Source organism: Camarhynchus parvulus, chromosome 17 (assembly GCF_901933205.1).
Source record: "Camarhynchus parvulus chromosome 17, STF_HiC, whole genome shotgun sequence".
In the NCBI taxonomy this organism is placed as follows: domain Eukaryota; kingdom Metazoa; phylum Chordata; class Aves; order Passeriformes; family Thraupidae; genus Camarhynchus; species Camarhynchus parvulus.
In genome coordinates, this window is record NC_044587.1 from 5,638,983 (window position 1) to 5,664,034 (window position 25,052).

The window sequence follows — 25,052 nt, forward strand, 5'->3', positions numbered from 1 at the left end:
CTGCGCTAAGGAGCGGGCCGGGAAACAGCCGCGGGTTCACCAATTTCCCATTTATTCTGTGTATTCTTGCCCAGAGCTGCCTTGTGCTGCAGAAGGAGAGGGAAGACTCCACCCGTGAACCACAGAAATAGTTTGGAATTCAGCTACCTGCAAAACAGCCCCGGGATGTGTTTGCTTTTCCAAACTCACACACAGCACCTGAAGAGAAATCCCCATCATAACCAATTAAAATGTAGTTTATTGGTTTCTCCCCTAGCACTTCTGGGATTTTTCAAGTGTTAAACACACACAATTACAGATCTTTCAAAAACTGATTAGCTTAGAAAACTTTCATGGCAAATACTGCCAGTGACCATACGACACAGCATATAAATAGGATACAAAAGAGAAAAATAAAAACAAGGTTTATTTTTGTCCTCCTAAGAGCCATTTAGAAGAAACAATAGGAAACCAGAGAGCACATGGACTTTAGAGACTTGAAACACAAAAGACCTGATTTTCCAGAAGATGCAGGAGAATTTGATGAAGAAGTTGAATATCTCCAGCTGCTCCTTAACTGGCTTAAGGCAAAGTCAGGATTTCACACACCCCCAGAACTCACATGGCATTTGCACCAAGATCCCAAATGAAATGACACCGATTTCCTTCAAATTTAATTGTTTTGGCTCAGTCCTGGGTGGGTATAGTCAGGATCAGAAAATCAGGGTAAGAGGAGTAAAGCAACATTAGTATCACACTCACAAATAAAGGTAAGGATCAGGGAGTATATAAGAATCAAGTATAAAAAACCAAACCAAACTCATAATTTCTGGTATAAAATTGTTACAAACACTGTGGTTATGCAGGAGACTATCTCTTGTGAGTGTAGAGCCCAGGCACCTCAGTTATTTTCAGCATCACACCAACAGTATAAAAAAAAGATTTTAAAAAACCCCCACATGATCTCCCCAACAGTGAAACTGAATGAGAAGTGAAGCACGAAGAGAGCTCTTACAAGAATAAACACACTCAACAAACCTCTGACAGGTTTTAAGAGCTGAAACCACCATGACCTAGCAGGAGGAAAAAGATCTTTTCCATTATATGCAAAACCACCTGGTTTTGGGGCTCAGTTTATGGTGTAACACCAACCTCCAGCACCAAACCAGTATTGCTGATATTGTCTGATACCCCACATTTTGATCAGATGCCAACATCATTTTATTTTGTCATTCTGCAATAAAAAAAAATCTCCCAAGAGTGACCCTGAAATGCCATCCGGTTTTCTAAATCTATATGGCTTTTGAAACAAAGCTTCTGTGTGCTTAAAAAAGGTGCAAGGAAAGCATTGCTCTCAGAGAAGAGAGCGAGTGGGGCTGAGGGAGGAGCTCAGAAAAGGACATTCCCTGAAAACGTTGTCGTAGGAAGACTTGAGGAACTGGACGTAGTTCTGCATGCTGCGGTTGGTGCTCTCCGACTGCTCCAGCCGATCCCGCAGGTCCTGGAGGCGGCTCTCGTATCGGCGCTCTGCCTGCACAGGGGAGCACAAAAGCGGCTGAAAGGCAGCAACATTCACCCTGTTCGTGTTAAACTCTTCCCCCAAAGTGCTGAGGAGAGCCAGAATTAGCACAGCAGGAGATGACATTACCATAGATGGTGCTGTGATATTTATAATTTCTGCTCGTTCCCAACTCCATTCAGCAATCAGCTGATAAAAGCAGGCGATAATGTGGTTTATCAGTTGGGCTTTTAAAATGTGTTAGCTGTAGTTACCGGGAATGAAACACACCCTTTTCTGAAAAGGAACTTGACCTGATCCATCAGCTAACACAATTCCAAGTAAAACGAAAGCAAGGAACCAAGGTAAATAGGACAAGACAAAAGATTGCCAGTCCTCTAGAAGAAATCCTTTCATCTAGTAGAGGAATTGCACCCTCTCTGATAGAGGCAAAATGAAGTTGAAATCTGTCCATAATACCTGGTGCAAATCTACCTTGAACACAAGGAAAATCTGATTCTTTTCTTAAGCACACATACCTTTACACCAGGTTCATTCACATCATTGTACTCTGACCTGCCTATCACTTACTACACAATCCTGAACTGGTGACAGCAGACATGTCCTATGTCACACATCCATGGACACACACAACAGCACATCACATTCAGGCACAGCTCTGCATGACTTCAGCAGCACATCCACAGGATGATTTATGGAATCCAATTGTTGCCAGGGCACCACCAGAACAGCAAGAGTATCCCCCACAAGCCACTCACATCGTCTTTGCTACGATGCAACTGGTTCAGCTCTGTTTTATTCCTGCTCAGCTGGGTCTCCAAATCCAACACCTTGGACTGGGCTGCCCTCTCTCTGGAGACTGCTCGTTCTCGAGCTTGTTCCACCTACACAGAACAACAACTTTGTTAAAGGGATGTGTGTGGAAGAATGTTTTTTCCCTACCCATTGCCCACAAAAACCCTTTAAAATTTAACTGACACATTCTCATACATAAACAGCAGCTCAGTCTTGTGCTTTTCTCTGTTGCAAACCAAGTTCAGTCCTTCAACAGTGCTGACAAATAGCACCAGCACATTATTTGTATTTCACTGAACATGATGATTTTAATGGGTTTGGTCATAAGCTGAGAAGATATTTTCAGCATTCTTGCTGTTCCCCTTTCACAGCCTGGGTAGGTTTGGGTGAACTCACAAACATGAAAAATTACTCACTTGTCTTTTGGCATCCTCAATGGCCATCTCCAGCTGGCGTGCCAGGGAGCTGCACTCACGGCTCTTCTCCTCCAGCCGCAGCTGACACTGGTGGATCGACTCCTCACGTTTTGCTATGACCTGAAGGAATTCTATGTTCTGGGCACTCGTGGACTCTAGTTTTCTAGTTTAAGACAATAAGGGAAGGAAACCTATTCATTTTAAATGGAGTGTGTTTCATTCTGCCTTTTGTCAGGTCCTGACTCCTCTGGTAATAGATTCTATTCCCGCTTGAAAGGTGAGAGCCCCAGGAAACAGTTCTCCAGTCCTCAAATCAAAATTTCAAATACTGAAGGACCAACAGAGTACCCATATACCTGCATTTTCTGAGACACTGTCACTAAAAGAAATGTATAAAGATAGGTAAAAATACTGTAGTATCTAATAACCTCAGAATGGCCAGGACAAGGAGCTGGTTTCTTTGCTGTCTAAGCCATCATCCTGTCTAACAACATTCACAACAGGTGCTGCTGCAAAAGCATATAACTCTCAGTGGATAGCTACTGATTAGAGAACCTTGTGGGATAGGCAAATGCACAGTATCCTGGAGGCATGTGGGGAACTGGAACAAAACTGAAGCTGTTTCAATCCCCTGTAAAAACAATAGAAATGGAAGGTTAAAAAAGCAAGAGAGCCTAGTATTTCTAACCTTTCTAGCTCCTCCACCTTCAAGGTGAGTTGCTTTTTCTCCTCTTGGGCAGACTGATATCTCTCTCTTGTCATCTCCATTTTGTCCCCCTGGAGGTCAATCTAAAAATTACAGGAATTAATTACTTCACAGAGTAGTCACCACACACACACACATGTCCAGCCATCTGAAACATATGCAGCTCTCAGAAGGAAATATGTTCCATTCATAACTTCTGGAGAGCTTCAGAAAGGGAACCATAGATAGAAAGGAACTAAACATCCATTTTGCTGATGCTTCCAGTTACAATCTGGGAAGGCGTAGGAAAACTCATCTGTACTGCAAAAGAAAAAACAGGCCTGTAAATTCCTGCATGTACAGCACCAGCTACAAACCAAGCACACACACAGAAGAACAACAGCCACAAACATGCCAGCAGCTCACAACAGCATCAGAGCCTGAAACACACCAGGGAGGGTTATAATTCCAAACCAAGCAGACTAAAGTGGTCAGATAGAGATCATGTGCTGTTGTGAGGCACAGCTGTAGATGTCATCCCGTCTGAAATTGTTCTGCAATACTTACACAGTCTTTCTGGGAACAAAAAACAGAAACTGGGAAAACAACCTGAAATGAGAGTGAGAAAATGGTTGGGCCAGCACCATCACCAGAAAACTACAGGAGGGAAAGTTGGCAAGAGGATGAGATAACAGAAACAAGGGCTGGCATTAGCAAGTGCTTCCATGGCTGCTAACAAGTCCCAGAAAGATTCTGCCCCAAGGGATGAGAAACCTTTCAAATATTAAGGAATGCTACCAGCAAAGCCGCTAACTTCTTGCACAAAGAAATGGCACACACTTTATTTTGCAGTGCACGTTTAATCTTTTCAAAAAGAGACGAGAACAGAGGCGATGTTTGAACCTTGCTGTGATTAGAAACTCATTCTGATTTCGCAGTTGAGGTTTGCACTGGTACGGGTACTTTCTGCCAGTCCCTTACCAGCTGACGGAGATCTGCAATCATGCCACACAGGTCTGTGTTCTTCTTCTCGTAACACATGAGCTGTTGATGGCACTCTGCCAGCTGTGTCTCAGTGTACTTCAGGATCTCAGGCAGCTTTTCCAGTTCAGCAAGCTGGCTCTGGAACTTCTCACGAGTCTGTAATTAAAGAAGAGAAGGTGAGGAACTTTCAAATGTTCATAGGATCAAGACTAAAAAATTTCTCAACTTCAATTAAGCTTTGTTAGTCCACAACCATGATGACACTGTGGATATTTGGCCAGTGCTGGAGTTCAAAGCCTAAGGTATTTTCCTGCTCCAAAAAGCTTTCACTTAGGATCTGAAATTCCCTCTGGATTGTGTAAGATTGAGTATTTTGGATTGTGGGCTTCAATTTTACTGGAAATACAAAATCTGCTTCTGAGGTCAGCTGTTACACATTAGATTACGGTGTAACCTATCTAATCCACTGTTCAAAACCACTATTTCTGCAGCAAAGGACACACTAAATAATTTATACACCTCTGAAGAATGCCATATAGTCAGAAAGAAGCTGCTATGTTCATTCTGCAAAACCCATTGAACAAGTCCTGAGAAAAAACTGATGCAAAAGGCAAGATAAGCCTTCTATTTCCTATTCCCAGCTGTTTTTCACTAGATTCAGAACACTAAGACCCATGAATGTCTACAACATGTCTTTAGAGGGATAGTTACCTCTTCAATCTCCCTGTTCATTTCCTCCTTTAACATCTCGTTCTCTTTTTCACACTTCTCCAGTCTTGCTGCCAGCTCATCAGCTTCCTTTCGGGCCATCTGTGCCTGGACATTCAAAAAAAGACCCCAGACTTCATCTGTTATAGTTTTCAACACATGTTTGCAATGCCTTGGAATAATTGAAACTGCTCCAGCTAGCAATAGCTAAGGCATTACAGAATAAGCCACAGTGGAAGGAGAAAACACCTTTGTGCAAGGGCTGAAGGTTCTGAGACCTACCTGTGCCGTGTAGGTTTCAATCAACCCTTCGTAGCTCCTGACAGAGTTCTGGAGATGTTGCAATTCCATCTGTGCCTGGTTCAGTTTGTCCTCCATTGAAATCAGAGCAGCCTGAAAAAAAGAAAGCATCTTCCACTGAGTGCTTGGAAGTACCTGCCATGTGAGCTATCTAATGATGCCTAGACTAAGAAAATACAGTTTTGTCCATGCAAGTTGCCAAAACTTTCCAGACTTCAATAGACTGCCAAATTTGCATCAGCAGAGCACAGAGGTTTGGGATGGAAAAAAAGATGTAGGTCACCCACAAGATCACTCATGGTAAAGGACAACAGAAGAAATATGCCAGTCATTTTTTTGTTCTGGAGATTACCATTCTCTCTCTATAAGCTACAACAGTTATTTGTTCTCTGGTCAGCAGCATGAAGGTGTAAGGACAAGATTCAAGATCCCAGCTAGATGAAACAGTAGTTGGAGATACTTCTAGCCAAAACATGGAAGGAACACAGTTCTCCCAGTATGTACACTCCCTGTGCCTGCTCCCAGCACACTGGCCCTGTCTCAGTCAGGTTATATGAACTGGTTTAAACTGTATAGGAACAATGGGTGAAATTTTACTCTGTCCTCAGTGGCCAAGCAAGTTGTTATAATTCCACCTTCTTTTCCTCCCAGCATTTCATCTTCAAACCCTCAGAGTCACTGACCTTTAGTTTTTCATTGTCTTTCTTCAAAGCACTGTTCTCTCCAGTCAATTGCTGTAGTTTATCCACCAAAGCTTCGTTTTCGTCCCGTGTCTGTTCCTGGATCCTTGCCAGTTGTTCCGTCAGGTCTGCAACACGGCTGCCACACAGAAAGAAAATTAATCCTTAAGTGACAAGAAGAGTAAGGCTCCTAACCTTTGAAAACTAGCTTCAGGAACATGGCTTTTCCCTATCCTTTCATCTTCCTTCTCTAGTCATGTATGCACACCTCTCTGTTAACACTGTTTGACTATTTCAATCTTTTTATACCTCCTGGAAATTCACTGGAGTTGTCCCCCTGGAGCTCAATTGAATTGTCTCAAAGATGCACAGGATAAAGATACACCTCTCACCTCATACCTACTTACTTTTCCCTGCAGCAACATCTGTACTGCAGTGATACCAACATATTTATTTACCTTCACAACAAAACTGGCATCAACTATACTGCTTATGTCTTTTCATATCTTCCATTACAGTTATTCAAAAAGATCTCAAAACAAAAATCATCTTAATTCAAAGCATTACAAAATGACAAAAAACAGTTTTAAGAGACAGCAAAGCTTAAAGAGTCTGCCCTTGCTGTGGCACGTCAGCAGCAGAAGTCACATATCTCTCTCCACCTCTTCAAACTCTGCTCTAGCCCTTAGGCAGTGCTGATTTTGCTTGGTTATTTACAAGCAATCCAATTAAAATATTCATTTCAATGCTATTATTCAATTAAATTATCCTTGAGCTTTGAACTCATTCCCACTCATGCTTCTTTCTCTGCACTGATTTTACTCTAACCTGTTCAGTGTAACAACTTCCAGTTCAAGGTCATCCTTCTCCTTCATTGCTTTGCTGCAGCGATTCCTCCAGCCCTCAAGATTGCACTGGGCCTCAGCAACAGCGGTTTCCTGTCAGACCAGGGAAATACAAGAGGGAAAAAAGTAAGGGAGAAGGCAAAATCATCACTGGTGTGAGATATGCAGACAACACACAGAAATGCCCTTAACTGAGGACATGCAGTGAATACAGTGACAGCTAAGCAAACTGGATTTGTTCTAAACTTGGCATAAATGGGCCATGGCATTAAGACAGAAATAAATTCCATTAGTCGAGAGAAAAGAATCTCCCCTGGGCTGCTACTAGAAGTCAAGAATTTAAAATCATGACCTCAAACTAGGCCTCTCCTGCGTCAGCAGGTACCTTTTCTGCTAGCTGGGCAGTCAGTCTCTGCACATACTCCTCACTCCGCTCTGCCCGCTCTTTCTGTGCACGGACTGCTTTCTTCAGGGCCTCTTTATCACTCTCTGCTTTGCACCTCAGGTCTTGCAGCTGCTCCAGAAGAAGATCCATCTCTTCCTTAGTGTGATTTTCACTGATCTCCATATTCTGCAAGGGAACCACAATATGGATTAATGCACATATTACACCTGCAAACCCAAAGCAGCAACTAATTTCCTAGAAATGATGATGAGAACCAGGCACAAATTCCCAGTGTTCAGTCTGGAGGTATTTGCAGTCAGGTTTCATCTACACAATCCTGTCTAAATGCTGAAAGAGATGGCAGCATGACATCCTCCTTTTCTTCCAGGAGTCTTCTTTTCTTCTTTCATAAACTGCTTCCTAAAATACTGATTTCTCTCCTGATCAAAATAAATACTGTTTTAACAGTCTTTTGATCTACCTGAGAAAATTCTTTTTATTGATGAAATGTTTGCATATAATAATGTTGCTTTATGCAGCTCTTACTAGACCAGATTAAAGCTCCTTTAAACTATTAGCACACTTATGTTCCTTGTAACATCATCCCAACATATGCTAAATATAAAAGTCTAGTCAAAATACACGAGAGCAACTTTCTCCTCCTCATTTATACTGGAGAACAGATGAATGAAGGTGATCAAACTGGCACAGCATTCTTCCAAAAAAGCAAATTAAATAGTTTCAGTTTGTCTTGATGCTTGACTAAACCAAAGCCATCTTTTCAATAATTATGGCGCAACTAACTTAGGAAAAAGAAAATCTAATTAATGCACATAGACCTTAAGGCTAAGATTTTGCCTCAGGCCTCAGAAGTGAAAAGATTTCTCTTTTCTTACTTAATTTGAAAATCATGCTGTGTGTTAATGCAATAAACATCACCAGCCAATATTTCAGTCAACCAGACTCCGTAAGAAGCTTCTGCTACTCCCCTTGTGAGTGAATTCAGTCCATGGGAGCAAAGGAAGAGACAATCCCCAGGGAGCAGTGCAGCCATACCTGCAGCTGTGCGAGCAGACGGTCGTTCTCAGCTTCTCTGCTCCTCAGCTGGGCTTGTAAATGGGCTTTCACAGACTCCAGGGATCTGGCAAGTTCAAAGGCTTTCTTTGCCTGTTCCTAGATAAGCAAGAACAAGACAAATATGATTTACTCAACAAGTTAATAGAAGAAACACTTTACAATAGGCAGTAGTAAGCTCAGATTTCTTCACTGAATGACCTCCAGCCACCTCCAGGTGGACTCTCACAGCTCTTCAGTCCAACCACAAGGGACCAAATGAGCAGCCATGTATTTTACAACACATGTGAAGGACTAGCGTGAAAGGTATATTCTAGAGCAAAATATCCTTCATATCTGATCTCTTCCACTGCATTCCCCCCTTTAATTCCTAAACTAAGGAACAGATTGTAATTTGCCATTGGGAACAAACAGGACCTTAAACAGAATGGCAATTCAGTGCCCAAGCAAAGAGAATTCTACCTATCCATCCCTGTCAGAGGTGTCTTATTAACAGAATATGGAACCCACAACAGTGTGAGTATTGGTATCTGCCTAGTTTTATAAGCAAGCCAGTCATCTGATCTCAAAACAGCAGTCTGCAAACAACCTCATATTTTGGACTGCCTGGGGTTTTACAGAACTGGAAAGTAGAAAAGAGGGAAAAATAGAAAAACAAAATTACCTTTTCTGCCACTATTTGAAGTGTGAGGGTTTCCACTTCTTTTTCTTTTCCCTGAAGCCTGATTTGAAGTTGCTGGAAAAACAAATACCATGCACATGTTCAGGAACAAACACATTTAGGATGGCAGGTAGATGGCAAGAGGTGTAACTGCCTCCTTGTCAAGACCACCTGATCTGTGGCATGGCCTGTTATCCACAACAACAGCATCCTCATCCCCAGAAAAACAGGATGCATTCTACTCAAGCAGGAAGCAAAAGGGATACACATACATTTGTGCAACAGGGCACAGGATATCCAGTCAGGACCATATACACTCCACAGACTAAAAAGGGCATTTACCTATGTCTCACAGCAAGTTTTGTAGCTTCTGTAAATACAGGAACTCTTGTCTCAGTTTACAGAGAAGGAAATTAACAAAAAACTGGCACTCATTCAGGTAACTCATTCAGTGACAGAGCCCAATACACAGAATTATTCCCATTCTAAGCCCCCATACTTCGAAGGCAGTGAAACTCTACCCACTTTTAAATGCAGGTTGTTAACCAGAGGAGCAGTGTAGTAGCTCTGATTACCACAAAAGCTCAAATAATGATTCTATTGACCTAAAAGGCACTAGAGTAAGATTTGACAGTGTAATATAAGACAAAGAAGGCCTTGTCATTTTAGATCTCTCTGCTGTATCATTAAAGAAACGACAGATTGTGGTTTGCTCACCATGTTCTCTGCATCTAAGTCAGCCAGCCTTTTCAGCAGCGTTGCTTGTCGATCCATAACCTTCTGGGCATCTTTCTACAAAATAAATGCATGAGAAAAATTGTTAACTAAAAAGTCCATTTTATACAGGTTCTTTAAATGGAACTGGGAAAATCAACTATTTCCTCCCAGTTGCAGCACCAATTCTTAGAAGATATACAGAAACATCAAACTCACTAAATATTTCACATATCATTATCCATCCCAGAAAGCTCTTCCACTTCCCAGTCAAAGATTAAAATAAAGAGCATGAGGCAATGTAAGATCATTCTGAACTCTCCCACTACTCAGGGAAAGTCATGTGGAAGAATTCAGACCTTTTATCCAACCTCACTGATGGCTAAGGTAACTGTTACCACCAGCCTGCTTTTGCTGAAATGGAATATAAACTACAGAAAAAATAGAAATTTTGTTTTTCTACTGCTCTTATAAACAGTAGAGAATGGTTCTGTACATGCAGCACAGAATTGTTTCCAATTTCTCTGTTGTTGCCCTCAGAGCCTACAAAATCAAAGTTCCAAATATCCATAGGCTCCCATTAGCTGAGGCCATATCAAGTCCTCAGACTCCAGCAACAGCAGCGTTTGAGACCAGCAGGATCAGCAGATCCAGCCATATCCAGAAGAGACAGCTGGGCAACACAGCAGGGCATGAACCTTTTAATGCAGTCAAAGACTTAGAGACTCTACCATCCTCAGAGCAGAAAAGCCAGTTTTACTCTATGAATTAGGCAGAGATAAAGAAAAATCCCAAATAAAAAATATCCAACATTTATGGGTTGACAGGGTCTACTGCAGGGCTGGGAAAAAGAGTTGAAAGATTTCAAACTCAAAATTCCCTTCCAGCCCACGAGACAATACAGCCTCCTGTGATCAGCCAGGTTCCACACCCAGCAGTTCTCACCTCCCGAGACTGATGCTCTGCAAGAAGTTCTCGGAGTGTCCGGTTGGTTTCTTCAAAGGTGCTCAACTTCTGGAGGAGAAGCTCTTTTTGTCTTGTTAGAGCATTTATATCTGTGCTGCTCATGTGCTTCTCCTGAAGGAAAAACATTAAACAAACAAATGAAGAAACAAAAATAAATAAAGGAATGAGAAAAACTAAACATAGTAACTCAAAACCCACAAAACAAACAGAAGAATGTAATTGTTCACTTCTGTGCAGAAGGTAACGGGAAGTAAATACCCCACTTTAAAACCAAACCAGCAAACACCTTAAGGGTGGTTAAATTCCTCCACTTTTCCTTAGATTTTAGTGGATTAGCAACTATAACTTTACTTTTTTAAGACAGCCATATAACAGGACAACGTAGTAAGGCAAGAACAAAAAGGAACACCTACAATGTTGAGTCTCCCAATGGTATTTCTCAGGGCATGGATCTGTCTGGCAGCTGCTGCTCCATCCCTTTCTGCTTCACTCAGCTTGGTCATCAAACATTCCTTCTCCTGCTGCAAGCACTCCTTCTGTAGCCTGCAAGGAGAATTCGGCCATCAGAGGAACAAGCAGCTTTGGCAGCTTTACCAGCCACTGTTAATGTAGAGTTGATTGGGTTAAAATTCATAAAAACCTCAAATCAGAGGATAAAAGCTCTAAACAAAACCTGTTTAAGATCTACCCTCTTTCAGCGTGGAAGCTGTTTTGAGAAAAAGCAGTAAGCAGACACCAGGAGCTGGCTAAGATCACAGCTATGACATTCAGAGGGGACAAATCAGGCTTATACCAAAAGTGAACACACTGCTAAACTCGAAACACAATGCTGTGCTTTTCCTGGGCGCTTATGCCACACCAGAAATAAGACTCCAAATGGCCAAACAAAAAACCAGAAGAGAACACAAAGATATGCAGTTCAACGTTTTTAGCCAGCACTTGTAATCTCAGAAGCATTCCTAGAGTTTTCTGAGAAAGGAACCGAAAGTATTAACTTCCAAGTAATATTTCTTAAGGAAAATTAAAACTAACTCTCCTAAAACACTAATGTCCCCCTGGAGACACAAACTTCATTAATTCTTTAGATACAAAATAGATGCAAAAATGTCAGACTTGCAGACCTCCAGGATCACTAAGAAAAAAGCCCATGGTTCAGTCCTCTCAGGGGCTGTCACTCCTGGCTCTGTATGATCTTTATAAAGGTAAAAAATTGTCCTCTAGTTTTCAGCTCCATGTTTATTCATTCTATTGTTCTATCAATATCATCACAATTCAAGCAGAACCCCTTAATCTTCAATATACTAACAGCAGAGCTAGGCTGACCCTCCACACAAGCCAGCTGCTCTCAGGTTCCTCTCAAAGTAGGGATATTTTCCCATTCCAAAAATCATGCTACAGCCCTTCTCTGCAGCTACTGCAATCTGGAACCCCCCTCTAAAAGGCGACAAAAAATCCAAGTGCATCAGTTCTTCAGCAGCAGCTACAACCTCAAATCATGTCAGCAGTAAAGAAGGGAGGTGCCTGTGGATACCACAAGTTCAGAACAGTGAGAAGTGAAGCTTTCTTACACAGTCAGGTCCTTCTCCTCCTTTATACGCTCAATGTTGCGCCGGAGCCGCGTGTTCTCATTCTCTGTTTCTACCAGCTCTTGTGTCATCTCATTCAGTTCTTCCTTCTGCTCCTCCAGGAGACGCTTTGTGATTTCCTCCTGTTCCTCCATTTGCTGAATCTTGACCTGAGGATATTGGAATAAAACTTAAAGCAGGGGCTTTGGAAGCGATACACGGAATCTACATCCCAAATCAGTCAACCACTCATAGTCAATTAACTTATTGAAAGTATAAAAAAAAATTAAGCATCTCCTCCCAAGCGACAAGTGACAGGACATGAGGAAATGGCCTCAAGCTGTGTCAGGGAATATTCTTCACAGAAAGGGCTGTTCAGGTATTGGAAAGGACTGCCCAAGGAGGTGGTGGAGTCACCATCCCTGGATGTGTTTAAAAAAAACCTGGACGTGGCACTCAGTGACATTGTTGAGTTGATGAGGAGGTGTTAAGGTCATAGGTTGGACTTGATGGTCTCAGAGGTCTTTCCAACCTAGTCCATTCTGTGATTCTTAATGATTCTGTGGTTCTAAACTTGATTTTTGTTTTATAATCATGCAAGTAATTCCACTAAATTTTGTAGCATAAATAAAATGGAAAATGCTTGATGTAAGAATCTACTTGACTCAAATCCTATTCCTGTTCACTGATTTGATGCCCATGTAGCTTTGAGTAAAATAATAATGCAGAATTTGCCACTCTGAGTGTTAACTTGATGTTAAAAATGCAGTTTATGCCCATCTTGATGCATTTTATGAGAGTTGGGAACATCTCCCACATATTTTTAAGTGGTGTCAAGTACATAAGAGCCTATTTGTCTGGAAAACACAACATCACTGGGCTGCACATTTTGGAAACTGAATCAGAAGAAACAATCTCATTGAATAAGGGGATTTTTTGACAATAAAACATCAATGCATTGTATTCACTTCCTGGAATCATCAGTTTTCAGATTTTGGGCTTGAGCAGGAGAGATCGTTTGGAAACTAAAGCACAGCAATACCTTATTAAATTAATATTATTTTGAAATGTTTTATAATGTGGCTTAGTGAATTTCTCACCAGGATAGTTCAGCTATTCTAAACAATCCAGATTGATTTTCAAGCAAGCTACCAACAACATGGGCAGCCATCCATTGCACCAAGACCTGCCTCCAGCCCCCTCTTGTCAAAGGATCAGCTACAAAGCCCCAGCCAGCAGGTCTTTCCACTGTCTCCTCACCTCTTTCTTCAGTGTTCCCACCATATTCATTAGGCTGTCTATCTTCTTCTCATATTTGTTAATTTTGCAGCAGGTGGGATCATCATCGTCTGTGGAGAGGTCACTGAGGCGCATTACGGACTGCATCCTGTCACACTCAGTGATAGGTGGAGCTTCTAGATGCCCACCTGATTCTTGCTAGGGAATAAAGGGGATAATTTTTTTAGTATAACATTATAAATAGTATTTTAACATTGCCAAAAAACAGAGACTGGGTCACATCACTGCAGCAAGGCTAGGAAAGAAAAAATATTGTTTACAAACAGCTCTTCTCTTTCCATCTGGGAAAGGTCAAGAATGCAGAAAGAGTACAAAGAAAAAGAAGAAAATCTAATCAAAGCTCAAATCCTCATCTAGGAAGTGCCAGGAATACAACAGGCAAAACTATCAACCCATGAGAAAGAAAATATGATGCAATGCTACACAAATGCTCCATGCTTTGGAAGACACTGAGAACAGCAGCCCCTCACTGAGCCTCCAGATGAGATCTTGAAGTGCACCAGTAAAATCACAATAAAAAAATAATTGTGTCTGGCTTCTAGAGATAGAAAGGCATGGCCACAGGCTGTTTATGAATTCTCAGTTTTTATACATTAAAAAAGACTGAAAAAGATTTACATTGGAAAAGATTTTCAGAAGACACTTCAAATAGATGGTAGGGGACAGTAGCCTTCTTTCAGATCTGCCCAACTCTCTCACTACACAACTGCTCTCTTCAACCTTGGCTAAACCTCAAAGCTTGTTTTAAAGAGCAAAACCAGGTGTACCTCCCACTTCAAGATGGTATCACGAGTGCTTGTTTTGCCTGGGGGTATCCAAGGGGCCTTAGTTTTCACCCGAACGGCTCGCACACCGTCCCCTTTAGATTTCTGTTTGTGCTTTTGCTAAAGAAAGAGAAAGTAAAACAAATTACAGACCCTTAAAGAACCATTTGCAATTTTTAGTGCTGCAAAACCAAACGAAAGATCATTAATACAGAGCTATCAGCAGTGTTTCACAGGATGCATCAGATGAGATGAGGTAGCAGCCACCAAAGGAAGCTGACACCAGCCAAAAGGAAAGGTGATTGCACACTCAGCTGACAGGATGGCTGGATGTAGGACCTGACAGAACCCTGGGAGATCCCTTCTCCATCCCAGATTCACCTCACAAAAAAGCAGCTATATCATTTGACACCATGATCGATTTTGGGAAGCCCTGGAAGTGTTTTCCCTACTCTGTAGTCAACTAGAAGATCCACATTTATTTGTATTGAACTTGAGCTGCTCTAACTGAAAGAGAGTTAAAGTGTTTTTGCATAATTCTAACCTCAGAGAAAAATCAGATGCTGTAAACATTCCCTACTGGCAATTAATTCATTATTTTCACTGTCATTGCATCCCATTATGAAATTTGCCATTAGCAACAAACACAGAATTAATAGAAGACTTAGAACAGGATGTCTGTAGATGAGGAAGAACGAGATAGCAACTTCCATCAACTTTTCAGAACAATTTTCCATAAATATCCAGCAACAAAAGAGGATATGGGATAGCTAGAACCTCAGCTTCAGTTTTGCCTTGTGCCTCCTGTGGATAAGGCTGGGAAGAGATCTTGGCTGCAGAACTCAGTGGACAGAGAATGTCCTTAATGCCAGAAGACGGTCTGAATGAAGATTCTTTTTCTAAGTACATTTATTTTAATGCAATCAAGATGCTACTTGAAATGCCTAAAGCCTACCTCTCCTCAAAGCTCTCCTCCTAAAAACAGATATGAAGCCAAATAGAAAACATTATCAGGACACACATCCAAGAAATAAATTTATATCACACTGGAAGCAACATTTCTCACATGAACATGAAAAGCAATTCTGTATCACACCAAAATCATATTTCAACAAATAACATAGCAAATGTGTCACTGCAAATTCACCACTGAACATGAAATGAAGTCTCATAACTCTAACACAACAGTAGAACAGACCTGGAAGATTTTGTGATGCTTCTAGGGCCATTCACCTTCTCTGCAGACCTTACAACCAACCAGGTACACACTCCTACCTGGCATTTTGCAGGTGCGGTTTTCTGCCCCTTTTTAATATGGACATGGACAGGGGTGTTTTCATCCACATGGACGTGCAAAGGGGGAGATGAGCAACGGTTCTTCATGGCTCTTCTCCCACAAATGGGAAAGGGAAATGCAATGAAGGGAAACCTGTGAATACGGAAACTGGAAATAACAACATTTCCTTCAGTGTTCAGAGAGAAACAGTGGCCAGCCTTGGTTAACATCTGAGCTTTTTAGCAGTAGCATCTGCCATTTTGAACTTCATGCTATTCTTCTGTAAAGCCAGGATTAACACAAACAATTCCTCTGCTTCCAGTATTTTCTGCTTTTAACTTGGTTACTGAAGATCAAACACAGCTGGATCAATAGCAGGTGTCTGTAAGAACATTGAAGTTCAAAGTCTTAAAGCAAGTGAGAAAATCAAGGGTTCCCATAACCAAAAAGATCTGATTACAAAGAGAAATTTGAAGCAGGGAGAAGAAGAGAATTAATTGAAAAGTTAAGAAAAAGCATCAGGAAATCATCATACCAATCCATCCTAGAACCCTGAACCTGTATGCTCCTTCATATGTGCTTAACTTTGAGCATCTTTTTTAAGCATAAATCCTTTAAAGCCGTTGCATCATAGCATTTCTTTAATCTCCACAGAAACACATAACCATAACCTGACATAACACAGAAAAGTCTAGAGACACAAGGTTCAGATCATCATCTTGGAGCCTCAGTTGATGTAAAGGCATAATGTAATTGCAAATCTTACACAAAGCCACCAGCAGCACTAACCTGACTCTGGCAGAAAGGATATTGTCAGCCTAAGTAAAATTACTTACAGCTATTTTCAAGCTCTTGGCTTTCCTGCACACAGTCTTGGGTGTAGAGGAACTATCTTCAGTGACAGGCGAGATACACCTGTTACAGAAATAATAAAATGATTTAGAGGAAAAGGCGCCAATTTCTTAACATCCTCTTCCTTTTGATTTAAGAGAATACCAAGGCTCAAACATCAAGTACATGAACCCAAAAAACAAAAGTTGGTGTGCCCTAGTTTCCTCTGTAAAGCACTGGATGAGGAAAGGACAGACTATAATTCCTAACATACCGACAATGGAAATTGTTTTAAACAGTGGAAACGTTTTGTACAATTACATGATGGCACTATTCACTTACAAACTTTCATATTCTAGCCGCAATTTTGAAGGAACACAGCAGCACTTCCTTCAGTTCAGGAACAGGGCAGGGACTGACAGAGCCTTCGAATCACCACGAGTGACAACCAAACGTCCAAACGTCACTGTGCCTGCCTTAGCAACAAGGCTCACACGTCAGTGTTCATTCCTCCTGCAATCTCCGCAGCTTTTTCATGGAATTTGCGGTCACCTCAGGCTGGCAGAGCCGCGGTCCGGGGGCCGTGAGCTGCTCGCAGCCCCGAGCAGGGCAGGCCTTCAGCCGGCAGGGCCCGGCAGCTCCCAACGCCCGCCCGCGCCGCGCCGTTATCCGGAGCCGATGGCTGCCGCTGGCCTGCCAGCAGGAAGGAGCCCGAAAGGCAGGGAGGAAGGAATAATTCCCGGGGCTCGGATACCCACACGGTGAGGGGACATAGAAATGGTGAGGAGACACCCTCCGGGGCAACGGAACGCCCACACGGTGAGGGGACACTCCACAGGGCGAGGTCCCCCGCCCCGCCCTGCCCTCCGCGGGCTCGGCGCTCTCACCAGGCAGCTGCGCGCGGGGTCCGCAACCACTTCAGTTCCCCATCAGCGCGGCGAGAGGTGCAGGGGCGGCCGTGGACTGACTTGTGGGCACCTTGCAAGCACCAGGCACAGGAGGAGCGGCCGCAGGGTCCCGGCTGCCGTCGCCGGCGTCCCCCCCGCGGCTCCACCATTGGGCGATTCGAACGGCCCTGAGCGGTGGTAACCGCCCCCGGTAACCGCCCGCAGCGCCATGCGGCCGGCGCGAGCGGCCTCGGGCAGCCCGGCCCCACCGGCCGCAGCACCCTCACGGCTGCAGCACCCTCAGGAGGGGCTGCTCATCCCTACAGAAATGGGGAGGTCTGAAAAGAGGATGAAATAAGTGGATTAATAAGTAAATTTTTTTGGCGTTGCCTTTGAGATGAGTTTTACAGTCTTAAAGGTGACACCAGAATTGTGTACGCAGCCACTTTTACTGTTAAGCAGAACTATACGCAGTTCTGGCCGTCCCCAACACAAGGACACTGAAATGTTGGAGGAGACCACAAAGTTGATAAGGGGACTGGAGCACCTTCCCTATAAAGACAGGCTGAGAGAGTTGGGGCTGTTCAGCCTGGAAAAGAGGTCGTGTGGAAACCTCAGAGCACCTTCCAGGATCTGAAGGGGGCTACAAGAAAGCCAGAGAGGGACTCTTCATCAGGAACTGTAGTGGTAGGAGAAGGTGAAAATTGAAAGAGGGGAAATTTAGGCTAGATATTAGGGAGAAATTCTTCCCTGTGAGGGTGGTGAGACACTGGCACAAGTTGCTCAGGGAGGTTGTGGATGCCCCAACCCTGGCAGTGCTCAAAGCCAAGTTGGATAAGGCCTTGAGAACCTGGTCTAGTGGGAGGTGTCCCTGCCCATGGCAGGAGAGATTGGGAGTAGATGATTTTTAAGGTCCATTCCAATCCCTTAACATTCTAAGACTCCATAAAAGGTGATACAAAATCCTGAAACAATCTTTATTTAATGTAATATTATTGGCATGTTAGTGTTACGGATATTCATCTTGAGAGGACTGATTCATGTACCACAGCAAGGAGAAGTGGAATCACTGAGCCCTTGGTGCTTCAGATTCTCATTTAACATGAAAATCTCTTCCCCCCTCTCAGGTTGAGGTGGATGCTGAAATTATCATCAAGGGTTTCTTCAACCTCCTGTTTATGCATGCTCAATAAAATTCTTTAAAAGAACATTGCCTGTTGAAACTATGGAACACAAGTTTCAGTACAGAACAGTTTAAAGAAATACAAGTCACAGCAGCCACGCAGCCATTTGTACTGTAAACATTTTCTTTCTCCCTTCAATGTCAGATCATAACTGAATTTGGAACTAGTCCTCCATTCAAAAAACCCAAACCTCTATCACCACCATTGTTATAACCAATAAAGGTACTCTCCCTGAACACATACTAGACAAGCAGTTGTATTTACAGACCAACTTCAGCTGCACCTGAAATATACAAACAAATCAGATTCCCTGAAACCTGCCTGTTCTAGGGAAACAGAACTCGATCAAGGTGGTAATTAAGGATACTTGGGCTGTGCAGAGGATCACTCACATTTGAAACTGCATTGTCTCTTGCTACGACAAATATGGTTTCTGCAGTTAGAGAGGGACTTTGACAAGGGGTAGTGGCTTCCCACTGATAGAGAGGAGGGTTACCTGGGATGTTATAAAAAAATTCTCCCCTGTGAGGATGGGGAAGCGCTGGCACAGCTTGCCCAGAGAAGCTGTTGCTGCCCCATTCCTAGAAGTGTTCAAGGTCAGGTTGGACAGGGCTTGGAGCAACCTGGTGTAATGGAAGGTGTCCCTGCCCAGGGCAGGGATTGGAACAAGATGGTTTTTAAGATCCCTTCCAACCCACACCATTCTATGATTCTACTCAGCACAGCTCAGAAGACTTAGCTACAGGTACAGCTCCTAATCTGACTGCCACATCAGCAAATCCTTTGTTACTCTTGCATGACAGAAACAGCTAGAGATCCCCTGGCCATGCAGATGGCTCTTAATCCTTATTTTCCTAAACAAGAACAAACTGATCTTCAGGGATATTCCAGAGAGATCTCATGCAAGACATGCCTTTCCAATAACTGCTCTGCATTTGTGATTTCAGTGTAGGCCATGTTCTTTGGGTGTAAAGGGTATGGTAAGAACTCAGATCTCACAAAGGGGACAGAATAAAGCCAGCCTTTATCCTTGCAGACCGTACAGAATCAAATCCTGAGAGAACCGTTTACATGGAAGAGTGAAAGCAGATGCCTTGCTGAGTGCAGCCTCGCTGCTGTCAGAGGAAGGGTGCCTTCTCCAGCACTGCAGATTCCTCCAGTTCCCTTAGCAAGAGGTTTACAAGATGCTATTGCAGGAAATATTGTCACTTAAAAACCAGTATCCAGTGTCAGTCAGGAAAACACTTCAGGTGACATGGATGAGTAGCAGAAGACAGCCTGAGGCAAAAGCTGGTCAGGCCTACCACATCTGACACAGCCATAAACCAGCCAAGAGTATCTTGCTATTACAGTAACCTGCTCTGAGGATGTCTCTTGTCTGAAAGAAGCCTTTTTGCTGCATTCTTCAGTTCAGAGCATCTCCTTTCCAGCAGCATCCAAAATCTCTTTCTTTTACCTGTCCCCATCCTTCTACAAACACCCAGCTGGACCCTTCTCTCACAGCAACTTGATGTTCCAAACGGGGTGGTCTCTGTGCCCACATGTCAGTCCGTTAGGTGTGACCAGTCAACTCTAAAAATAAAAGCCATTTCTTCTGAAGTTTTCACCATGCAAGTACTTCAGGGAGGCAGCTGCAGCTGGCATCAGATTGCAACTCCAGTTTTTTCAATGACTTCTTCCATGCGCTGGTACCAAGGCTGAATACTGGTGTGAGCCATCATGTCATCAAAGGCTTCCAGCCCTTCCATGACCCGGAGTACCCCGTACACTGCCTGTGCAGAGCAGAGAGGTCAGAACAACACTGAAAAAGCAGTGGAGAATGGCTTAGGGTTCAAGCGTCTCAACAGCTGAATCAGTATTGCCCTTCCCCTGTCCTGCCATCTGATCCATCCTCCTGATTAGCAAGGAGGAGTGAGTGGCAGAAAGGTAATTAAGAATATGCATGTTTTTCCATGAGGAAATAGTAAGGATCAGGATCTATGTGCAGTTATGGAGAAGTCCCCACCACATGGGAACTGCATTACTACACAAAGGACAGTGTATCTCGTGTAGCTCAACTTCTCTGCCTGTACTTGTATTAACCATTAACCATCTCTGTATTAACAGAGATGAGCAGCAGGATAATTTGTGATCCACCTGACAATAACGACAGGGATGAAGCCCTTACCAGGTCAGCGAGGTTTGGCTGGTTCCCACCCATGAACTGTCGATTTTTGCCAACAGCTTTCACCCACTCGTTAACTGCTTCATACAAATCTTCTCGGACATCATCTCGAAGCTGGTGTCTGCATAAAGAGAAGAATCAGTTTGAACACACAAATTTGTTTCTTTCTTTAACCTTCTATCACCTCTCACCTTATGGGCTGGTCTTGGTTTGCAAGTATTTCAGAGTGAAGGGGCAGTCAGTAATTAAACAGTGGATGAGTAGAGGGGTTTAGTACCTCCAGTTACAGAAGTACAGTTGTTACTCATACAAGATTAAATGGTTCAGTTTGAAACTCAGGTTCTGCCCTTTGACAGCTGGGGTTCACAGCTAAGGAGGAGCTATTTCTCCTCTTGTATACTTGATGCTTAGTGATACCAACCTTTTCTTCAGCCTCTTGCTAACGAAGAACATGGCAACAGCCCCCACGTATTTGGCAAAGAGACCTTCCAAGGTGCCAAACTTCCCCTCACGGACAATGTAATCAAAAGATGCCAAGGCTTCTTTGGGGGTGCGGTAAACATTGGGGGAGATGAGGTGAACAAGCCAATCATCTGCCCATTTTCTCCACTTCATTTCTTCCCTGCGAGGAGTCAAAATAAAGTTTTCAGTGAACAAGGTTAATACAGATAGAAGGGCTACAGGAGGCAGGATCACCGTTGCCTTAGCCAGAGATCCTTCCAAGGTCAAACACTCTTACCCAGGTACGCTGGTGGCCCCTCTAAAATGCACCCAGCAGCGCTATCTTTGGCAAGGCTCCTCCAATCTCCAACTGAATTTAAGACTAAGATAGAGCATTAGGTTTTCTGCCCAATATGAGAAATAAAGCAGGAAGGAATTCCCTCAATAGAATTCCTCTGTGGCACAAAGTAAAGGCCAAGAAGGAAACTGGAGGCAGCTGAAGGCCTGTACGCAATGGTGGTAGTAACTAGGCTGTCTAACAGCTTTGTTTTGAATTATGTAACACAGCAAACCAACTACTGAGGCTTGAAACACTAACAGGAGTGTGACAAGACTAGTCAGACCTAGTGGGATTTTTAGGAGGCTTTACCTTAATTGGAGAGCCCAGAAACTGAAGAGCACTTACACTCTCACTTCTTTGACAGGATAGACTCTTTTGGTCTCCTTCTCATCCAGCATGAGCCAGTATTTATTCTCATACTCAACCACCTCCTTGCCTTTTTCAGTCACTGTTTTAACAGGTGGATAAAAGGACACGATTTCTTCTAAGCTATTCCTCCTGTGAAAAGAAACACAGCACTGATCTGGCTCCTACAAAAAAAGGAGCAAGAGCAAAGGCCAGATTCAAAGATACACACTATAAAAGTATAGTGCACCATGTTCCAGATTCTATTTGAAAAAAAAGAGAGACTGGAACAGCTACTTGCAAATAACTATTATTAGTGCACATGCCTTTGTCTGTGGTGGAGCAGAAATTTCTGCAGGCATAAAACTTCCTACCATTCTCAAGCATACCTAAAGGACAGGCCATAGGCACAACAATGCCATTTCATTCTAGATGTTATAACTGGCTAATTGTGAGCTCAGTTCCAGGACTAACACTAGTCCATATTTAAGTAGGTTTTGTGCAAACAGAATCTCACAGATGAGAAAATACTTCTGAAAGGTACAAGCTTTGCTTTACATCACACACATCACAACATATATAGGCATCACCCATAATATCACAACCAGGCTCAGGGTCACCCAGAGCTTCAGAGCCTGAGGTCAGCAAGAGACTTACGGCACTCTTCTAAAACTCTACTTAACCTGGGCCCTCCACATTCAACTCTTCTCTCATCACCCTGTTTCCTTACCTGGAAACAAGATAGGTCTTTATTGCACTGATTATCACCGAGGAGTCGTTCAATTGCTGAAAAACAGGATTAAAGCAACCATTTAAAAGAAACTGGTTAAATTGAAAAGGAAATTCTTCAAAATCTTTTCCCCAAGGCTCCAAGTCAGGGAGACTTACCAGAGGGCTCCCAGCATTGGCTAGCAGGATGGGCACCTTTCTGTAGGAAGAGAATTTGATCTCTTTCCTCATGATTGGGTTCACTTCCACAATTTCATAGGGCAGTCCATGATAATCAAGAAAAGCTCTGACTTTGCTGCAGAAAGGACACGTTTTATACTGGTAGAGAGTGAGCTGCAGGCTCCCTGCAGGCAGCTGGGGAAGAAAGAGAACAGAAGATTTCATTTTCTAATAAAGACTAAACGCTACCTTCCTTCCACCCTTATTTCTGTCCTAAATGTTCTGACGTTCAGTATCTATGTCTGATCATGAGTATATCTTGGCTATCAGATGCTTTCTTTAAATGGTGTCAATTATTTAAATATTCACTATCCATTGGGACCAATAACCTGTTTCTCTACACATCTATTTAATGTGCTGGAAACTCCTCCTCACAGCCAGGAAAAAATAAGTTAAATCCAGACAGCTTACCCCTTTATGGTTTCTATTCTGTAAAACAGAATTTTATAGAAAAACAGAACCATTTGCAGTAATATTCAAATAAACAAAAATAAAGCCTTTACAAGACAATCCCTCCCTGACAACAGCCTCTGTTGAGGCCAAAAGGTGGGGAGAGCAGAGTTTGCATTTGATTTTAGGCACGTGTCTGCCCAAATTCACATTCCTGGGATTAACCAACCTGGGCACAACTGGCACAAGGCAGGGAAAGCCCAGGGCCACCGTGACATCACTTACGGGATGTTTGGCAAAGCTGCTGCACCTCAGCAGCCCTACAGGCCGTGCCTATCATTCCGTACACATTAAAGAACAAATGCAGACACCCCGCTTTGTTTCTCATTCACAATTTACTGGGTTACACAACCCTGCGCGGATGCCGCGAAAAAGCAACGAGAAAAGGCTCCACATCCCCAAGGAAGCCCTCACTGACAGCCTTTCCTTACGGCTCCTCAAGGAATGCTCTGCCAGGGGCCTCACAGACCGTTTTAAGCTCTTCCCTCACTCAAAGCGGGGCAGAAGGAGCCGCTGGGTCCGCGGGGAGCCGCTGTCCCCGGGGGCTCGCTGCGGCCGCAGCGGGGTCCCCGCAGGCCTCGGGGAGGGCACGGCGGGGATCAGGGGGAGCCGGCGTTACCTCAGCGGCCGAGTGCTCCCGCAGGCGCTGCCGCGCCGCCAGGCACAGCCCGGCGGTGCCGCCCAGAGCGAACGCAGCGCCCAGCACCAGGCGGCCGCCGCCGCTGCTGCCTCCCCGTCCCGCCGCGGCGCCGAAGGTTCGTCCCGGGGCCCGCAGCCGCCAGGCTGGCGGCAACAGCAGCGCTCCAACCCGCCAGACGCGGCCGGCACCCGCCATCTTCGGCTGAGGGCGGGCGGAGAGCGGCCGCTCCGCCCCGGGCACGGCGGCACCGCCCGGCACGGCCGCGGCTCGGGGCTCGGGCATGGCAGCGCCGCGCTCCGCTCAGGGCACGCCCCGCACGGGACGGACCCGCTGCCCTGTAACACCAAGTCTGAGAATACACCAGAGTCTAAAGTGGGAGTAAAAAAATCAGTTAAAAGGGTGAGGGAACTGGGCATGTTCAGCCGCGAGAAAAGGCAGCTGAGGGGATTTCATCGATGTCTGTCAGTGTCTGCAGAGATGAGGCACAGAATGGATCAGGCCGTGGTGCCGAGCAGTAGAACAAGAGGAACGGGCAGGAACTGATGCACAGAAAGTTCTACGTGGACATGGGGAACATCTTCTGCAGTGACCGAGCCCTGAACAGGTTGCCCAGAGAGGAGGGTATGGAGTCTTCCTCACTGGGCATATTCCAGAACTGTATGGACACAATCCTGTGCTGTGTGCGCTGGGGTGACCCTACTTGGGCAGGAAGGTGAGACCAGATGATCCACTGTGATCCCTTCCAACCTGACCCCTTCTGGGATTCCCTGGTTCTCTGCCCGGTGGGGCTGTGGAGTCTGACCAGCACATACCCACAATGCAAGTGCACATCTCCACGCTGAAAGTCATCATTTGTTTTATTAACGTGTGGTTACATCCATTCATTACACTTATATTCAATTTCCCTATTTGGGGTGCAACACAAATCTGACTCTGCAGTGCAGCAGGATTATTACTCACAGCATGGAGAGGTGGCTGCAATGTTAAATGAGGACATGACATTTTCTTTTGTCTTTGTCCCAAATACGCAGTTAATAACAGGATCCTTGATCTCAGGAGCACTGCTTGAATCAATGCTCTAATTGTGGGTTATTTTCATCCAGTGTCTTCTCCCCCAGAGATGAAAACACCACGCAGTGATGAGTCTCCTCAAGGTGACTGAGGTGCGGCTGATATCAGGTCAAAGACAGGGAAGGGCAAAGTGAAT

At 44.0% G+C, this 25,052-nt stretch overlaps 2 protein-coding genes across 11 annotated transcripts; both read right to left on the minus strand.

Moving 5' to 3' along the window:
* Nucleotides 1–241: 241 nt before the first annotated feature.
* Nucleotides 242–17,526, minus strand: ODF2 (outer dense fiber of sperm tails 2). Of its 10 annotated transcripts, none has more exons than XM_030961618.1 (21): nt 16,789–17,472; nt 16,452–16,530; nt 15,615–15,768; nt 14,343–14,459; nt 13,537–13,713; nt 12,280–12,446; nt 11,125–11,254; nt 10,691–10,822; nt 9,749–9,823; nt 9,035–9,106; nt 8,353–8,469; nt 7,297–7,482; nt 6,895–7,004; nt 6,070–6,205; nt 5,369–5,479; nt 5,090–5,194; nt 4,376–4,534; nt 3,398–3,498; nt 2,710–2,872; nt 2,257–2,382; nt 1,334–1,510 (listed from the first exon to the last, which is right to left on the minus strand). In XM_030961618.1, the coding sequence occupies exons 3-21, from the start codon at nt 15,720–15,722 to the stop codon at nt 1,334–1,336; spliced, it is 2,469 nt and encodes an 822-aa protein (XP_030817478.1). In that variant the 5' UTR covers nt 15,723–15,768; nt 16,452–16,530; nt 16,789–17,472. The 10 variants fall into 10 exon arrangements, with proteins under 10 accessions (XP_030817476.1, XP_030817482.1, XP_030817481.1 ...); XM_030961617.1 differs by having other exon boundaries at nt 15,615–15,783; XM_030961613.1 differs by having other exon boundaries at nt 15,615–15,997.
* A 770-nt stretch (nt 17,527–18,296) lies between these two features.
* PTGES2 (prostaglandin E synthase 2) lies at nt 18,297–24,051 on the minus strand. Its single transcript, XM_030961300.1, has 7 exons — nt 23,825–24,051; nt 22,696–22,890; nt 22,538–22,593; nt 21,808–21,960; nt 21,103–21,303; nt 20,685–20,802; nt 18,297–20,289 (listed from the first exon to the last, which is right to left on the minus strand). Exons 1-7 carry the CDS (start codon nt 24,038–24,040, stop codon nt 20,161–20,163), a joined length of 1,068 nt encoding a protein of 355 aa, XP_030817160.1. The 5' UTR covers nt 24,041–24,051; the 3' UTR covers nt 18,297–20,160.
* Nucleotides 24,052–25,052: the final 1,001 nt, after the last annotated feature.

What these genes read in the sequence shown, in the direction of transcription:
- ODF2 (XM_030961613.1), bottom strand. Translation starts at nt 15,845, where the DNA reads ATGTTAACCAAGGCTGGCCACTGTTTCTCTCTGAACACTGAAGGAAAT. An exon ending in ACTTAGATGCAGAGAACATG is followed by an intron (nt 9,107 to 9,748) that starts GTGAGCAAACCA and finishes TTGTTTTTCCAG; the next exon opens with CAACTTCAAATCAGGCTTCA. An exon ending in TTGAGGATGCCAAAAGACAA is followed by an intron (nt 2,383 to 2,709) that starts GTGAGTAATTTT and finishes TGTTCTGTGTAG; the next exon opens with GTGGAACAAGCTCGAGAACG.
- PTGES2 (XM_030961300.1), bottom strand. Translation starts at nt 24,040, where the DNA reads ATGGCGGGTGCCGGCCGCGTCTGGCGGGTTGGAGCGCTGCTGTTGCCG. An exon ending in GGGAGCACTCGGCCGCTGAG is followed by an intron (nt 22,891 to 23,824) that starts GTAACGCCGGCT and finishes TTTCTTCCCCAG; the next exon opens with CTGCCTGCAGGGAGCCTGCA. An exon ending in CCAATGCTGGGAGCCCTCTG is followed by an intron (nt 22,594 to 22,695) that starts GTAAGTCTCCCT and finishes CCTGTTTTTCAG; the next exon opens with CAATTGAACGACTCCTCGGT.